Source organism: Mesitornis unicolor, unplaced genomic scaffold (assembly GCF_000695765.1).
Source record: "Mesitornis unicolor isolate BGI_N332 unplaced genomic scaffold, ASM69576v1 scaffold5000, whole genome shotgun sequence".
NCBI lineage: Eukaryota > Metazoa > Chordata > Aves > Mesitornithiformes > Mesitornithidae > Mesitornis > Mesitornis unicolor.
In genome coordinates, this window is record NW_010160220.1 from 3406 (window position 1) to 4468 (window position 1063).

General features: G+C 56.3%; 1 protein-coding gene across 1 annotated transcript; it reads right to left on the reverse strand.

The window, feature by feature from the left end:
- Nucleotides 1-434: 434 nt before the first annotated feature.
- LOC104534202 (zinc finger protein interacting with ribonucleoprotein K-like) lies at nucleotides 435-1054 on the reverse strand (the record flags this gene model as incomplete). The annotated part of the gene is given in 1 exon segment (XM_010189367.1): nucleotides 435-1054. A coding segment is annotated over 1 exon segment (620 nt), but the record flags the coding sequence as incomplete, so codon positions are not given.
- Nucleotides 1055-1063: the final 9 nt, after the last annotated feature.

Here is a 1063-nt window from a genome sequence, read left to right on the forward strand (position 1 = left end):
AGGTACTCCTTCCCCTCTACTCTGCCCTGGTGAGACCGCATCTGGAATACTGTAGTCAGTTTTGGGCCCCTCATTCAACAAAGAAAGGGAATTGCTTGAAAGTGTCCAGTGCAGAGCCACAAAGATGATTGATGGACTGGAACATCTCCAGTATGAGAAGCGGCTGAGGGAGCTGGGTCTCTTTAGCTTGGAGAAGAGGAGACTGAGGGGTCCCCTCATTCATGGTTATAAATCTGTAAAAGGCGAGTGTCAGAAGGAAAAAGCCAGGGTCAAGATAGAGCTTGAGCTGATGGCGTGGGCGCAGGCGTAGGGCTTCTCGCCAGTGTGGCTCCGCTGGGGCCGGGGGGGGGGGGGGCCCCGCCCGGCGCAGCTCTCCTGCACTCGGGCAGCCATCGGGCTTCTTGTGGGTGTGGGTCAACCGGTGCTTGGCCAACCTGCGCTTGAACTGGAAGCTCTCCTCGCACTGGTCACAGGCGTACGGCTGCTCACCTGTGAGGGTCTGCTGGTGTCTGATCAGGCTGGAGCGATAATTAAAAGCCTTTCCACATTCTCCACACTTGTAGGGCCGGTAGCTGCTGTGAGACCACTGGTGTGTGATCAGGCTGGAGCTCTGTGCAAAGCTCTTCCTGCACTCCCCACACTTGTAGGGCCGCTCACCGCTTTAGATGCGCTGGTGTGTGACCAGGTTGTTGCACTGATTGAAGGCCTTCCCGCACTCCCCACACCTGTAAGGCCTCTCACCGCTGTGTATGCGCTGGTGTCTGATCAGGTTGGAGCTCTGCAAATAGCTCTTCCCAAACTCCCCACACTTGTAGGGCCACTCACCACTGTGGATGCGCTGGTGCCGGATCAGACAGATCTTCTTCTTAGATATCCTCTCACACACTTTATACTGGTGGAGTTTTTTACGGCCGTGGGTCTTCTGGTGCTGGACCAGGCTGCCCTTGTTCCTGACGGACTTGCCGCACTCGGGGCACTTGTAGGGCTTCTCTTTGCTGTGGGTACGGATGTGCTCGTCCAATTTGGAGCTGAGTCTGAAGCTCTTCTCACATTGGCTGCAGGC